Source organism: Lactuca saligna, chromosome 1 (assembly GCF_052625555.1).
Source record: "Lactuca saligna cultivar CGN05327 chromosome 1, ASM5262555v1, whole genome shotgun sequence".
Taxonomy (NCBI): Eukaryota; Viridiplantae; Streptophyta; class Magnoliopsida; order Asterales; family Asteraceae; genus Lactuca; species Lactuca saligna.
This window is the reverse complement of record NC_136417.1, coordinates 128280824-128284955: the sequence shown is the minus strand read 5'-3', so window position 1 is coordinate 128284955 and position 4132 is coordinate 128280824. Positions and strand designations below refer to the sequence as shown.

At 39.4% G+C, this 4132-nt stretch overlaps 1 protein-coding gene across 1 annotated transcript; it reads left to right on the top strand.

Annotated features, from left to right (window-relative positions):
* The first annotated feature begins 687 nt into the window (after positions 1-687).
* LOC145044341 (uncharacterized) lies at positions 688-2124 on the top strand. Its single transcript, XM_078993193.1, has one exon. The coding sequence runs from the start codon at positions 775-777 to the stop codon at positions 1882-1884; it is 1110 nt and encodes a 369-aa protein (XP_078849319.1). The 5' UTR covers positions 688-774; the 3' UTR covers positions 1885-2124.
* The last annotated feature ends 2008 nt before the right edge of the window (positions 2125-4132 follow it).

The following is a 4132-nucleotide window of genomic DNA, read 5'->3' as shown; positions in this document are numbered from 1 at the left end:
AAACTAAAATATGAACACATAGATATAAAGATCGTTAAAATCTGAGATTGTATGAAGAAGTTATGATGTTTAGAACACATGAACTAAACAACCAAGTAGTCGAGATCCTGATGAACATAAGCATCAAAAACTCCAAACACCTTATTAATAATTGTTTCACTTAAGATATCATAAAAAAAAAAAAAAAAAAAAAACTTAAAGAAATCATTGATAAGTACTAAATGAATATAAAAACAAAAATGTCTTATTTTGCAATAAAAAAAATATTAATAACTATGTATACAAAGTTATTAAGGATTAAATATGTATAAAGTATGAAATAAATTACCTTATTAAATTATTTTTACCGGATAACCTATAGTTTAACGAATTGAATGAGTGAATATAAATGATTTTTTTTAATAACCAAATATATAAAAATTAAAAAATATATTAGTTTTAAAGGATTATCCAATTACAAAATAAATAGACATTAAATTAATTTTGAAGATGTAACAAAATAAATAACTTCAAATTTAGAGAGTGTAGATTAGGTCGGTCCAGCTAACACTGGTGTTACTGGTCACGTGGAATTCCCACCCCACGACAATAATGACCAATCAACTGTCCCATAGTCCCTTAATCGTAATTTCCCATAATTCCAAGGGCATATTTGTTCTCAACTTATATATAGCTCCTCCACACTCAAAAAGCAAATGCACCCCTTTTAAACTCATCCTAGTACTGGAGTGGACTGCATTAAAGCATAGGGAGGTAAAACTAAAGAGAGAGGAAATGAAATTTACCGGTGTTTATCTGGTGGTGGTAGTATTAGTCGCCGCCTTTAGCTCCACCGTCGTCAACTCATGCCCGCCGTCGGACCGGGACGCATTGTTGGCGTTCAAGTCCGGCTTGAATGAGCCTTATTTGGGCATCTTCAAGACCTGGACCGGCACAGACTGCTGCAGTAACTGGTATGGTATCAGCTGCGACCCGACTGACAGTCGGGTCAATGACGTTGTACTACGTGGCGAGTCGGAAGATAAGATTTTTGAGAAGGCCGGCCGGTCTGGGTATATGACCGGTTCACTGTCTCCTTCTCTATGTTCGCTGGACCGGCTTACGACGCTAGTTGTCGCCGACTGGAAGGGGATTTCTGGTGAGATACCGGCGTGTATAACTTCTCTCCCTCACCTCCGCATCCTAGACCTCATCGGGAACCAGCTCACCGGAAAACTTCCTGCCGACATCGGAAAGTTAGAGAAATTAACTGTTCTGAACGTCGCTGACAACAAAATCAGCGGTGAGATCCCGTCGTCCATTGTGAACCTCGCGAGGCTAATGCACCTAGATCTGAGCAACAATCAGATCACCGGCGTACTCCCTGCGGATCTCGGAAAGCTATCGATGATGAGCAGAGCACTTTTAAACCGTAACCAAATTTCAGGTAGCATTCCAAGCTCAATCGCCGGCATTTACCGTCTCGCAGATTTAGATCTGTCGATGAACAGGATCTCCGGTTCAATTCCTGCTCAACTCGGTTCAATGCCTGTCCTCTCGACACTCAATTTAGACAGCAACCAACTCACCGGACAAATTCCGGTAAGTCTACTAAGCAACACTGGTCTAAACATTGTGAATCTGAGCCGAAACTCTCTCGACGGCTACTTGCCAGACGTTTTCACACCACGGACGTACTTCTCCGTGCTGGACTTGTCATTCAACAAATTGAAAGGCGCGATACCGAAATCTCTGTCGTCGGCAAAGTACATCGGGCATTTGGACCTCAGCAACAACCATCTCTGTGGTTCGATTCCGATGGGATTCCCATTTGATCACCTTGAAGCGTCATCGTTTACCAACAATGACTGCCTGTGTGGATCGCCGCTCATGCGTGTATGCTAGTACCACGACGTCGTATTGTGTTCCCGGTTCATTATTTACCGTTACTTGACGGTGCAATATGTATGTGTTTTTTTTTCTCTTTAAAAAAATAAAAATTATAAAATTTTAATCCAATGTCAGGATATGTTAATATTCGTCAGGATGCACGTGAAGATGTGCCACGTAAGATTGTGTATATCTAAGGACTGTTTTGGTAATTCACCCTTGGTGGAAGTGATCTACTTTAACTTTTATTTGTAAGCATGTTGTGCATTTGGTTGTTTCTTGATAATGAGCATCTCATAATAGGGCCATAAAGGAGGCAAGTATCAATTCACTGTTTAACGAAAAAAGTAATCTTTAATAGATTAAAAAACTATATGAAACATAGATATAATTGTAGTTATTTTTAGGAAATATACAAAAAAGTGTAAAGAAAATTGCAGGTTTACTGGCTAGAAAAGGATATTCTATTTATGATAACTAAATAATTAAGAACGATCAACTAGCAAAGAGCTAGAATGAACAAATAATTACAAGGAAATATTGAACATTAGGTTTTTGCACAATATCAAAATAATGCTAATTCTATTTTTCCTATTGGAAAACCAATCAAAATAAATAATCATTGTGTTCTTAAAAATACTACTTTTTGATATGATGAGACCGGAAAGCAACACCACACTATTTATCTACCTCCAAAGTTGTGACAACCCGAAATTTATTTCGTCACTGTAACCCACTTCCGTTAAAGTTTTCCGTTAACTTCTGAGTTAAGTAAATCAAGTAAGATTTTCATTGTAATTTCATAAGCGTCGGAAAGCAATAAAAATCACGCGAAAATACCCTCGATTTCCTTTGGAAAGTTTATAGTTCACGACAAGTCGGGTTACGGCCATTTAATCGTGTACGATCATAAACTCCGTTTGATGTCAAGATTGGGTGGATCCCCACCTGGCCGTAAACCCAACCTTATATAAGGGTTGAGTGGTCTCCATTTGAACCTTTTTCACACCCTTAGAGCTTTCTCTCTACTCTCTCTCTCTCTACAACTCGGGATTCGATCTAGAAACACCCCTTCAAGCTTCACAACTGTAAGTTAACCGTCCTAGCTTGTTGTTTAGCCTAACATACTTGCAAATTCGTGATTTAATCAACCAACCCCCCCCCCCCCCCCCCGAACATGTGTTTACGGTTTGGGGGCATCCCAAAAATGTAAACACCCTAAAAGAGGGTTTTGATGCCCCAAAACCCTTCTAATGCTTGGCTTATGACCTCGAAACTTGCATGAATGATCTAAGAACCCCAAAACATGAAATTATAGGAGTAAACATGAGTTTACGGTTGAGGAATGTCCCAAAATTGTAAACACCTTTTTAGGGTGTTAAAGTGCCCTTAAACACCTTTTATAACTTGAATAAGTGACTAGAACTTTGTATGGCTACCTTAGAAGCACCAAATCATGCAAAAATGTGCCAAACATAAGTTTACGGCCGTAAAATCATGTGTTTACGACTGTAAACTCACCAAGGAAGCATTCAAGAACCGTAAAATCCATTCAAGGGTCATTTCAAGTTCCAATCACTTCCTAATGTAACATCTGCATTCCCAGGTATATTATTTTATTCATTTATTTTTGGAGTTTGTGGAGGGACTCGGTGAGTTGGTGCTTAGACTCGCCGAGTAGGATCGCGAATTCTCATCCGGATTGATGATCGGATTCGGCGAGTTCATGGGTGGACTCGACGAGTCCGCGTTGTTTAATGAAACCCTAATCTCTTGGGTTTGAGACCTATTTAAAGGCCCTTAGGGCCGTCATTTGCATCTATCAGTCCCTTGAGAGAAACCCTAGAGCACCTGAGCGTTTTGGGAGAGAGAGGAGGCCATTGTTGACCTTTGAAGTATTGTTTAGCAAGGAAAAGGAGGTTCTAGCCAAGAGGAAGCAAAGGAGGTGGACATTCTGTAGATTTGGAGCTCAGAGCATCACATTTGAGGTAATATTTTTGGCTCCCCTTCTGTTGTTATGATGATCATATGGATTTAGGGTTTCTTGGACCTTTTATTGGCTAGATTTGATGTCCAACTAGTCTCTATTTGTGATGAGGCTTTAGATCTGGATCCATAGAGGTCCAGAGAGCCTTACTCATCAAGCTTTATGAACACCAATGGGGGTTTTGACCATGGGTTATGATAAATGGGGCTAAAACATCATAGAGGATCAAATAGATGTTGTTTGTGCATCAAGATATGGACTTTACGTGATTATCAT

Bases quoted from the DNA above. Each gene is read 5' to 3' on its own strand.
- LOC145044341 (XM_078993193.1), top strand. From the start codon at position 775: ATGAAATTTACCGGTGTTTATCTGGTGGTGGTAGTATTAGTCGCCGCC.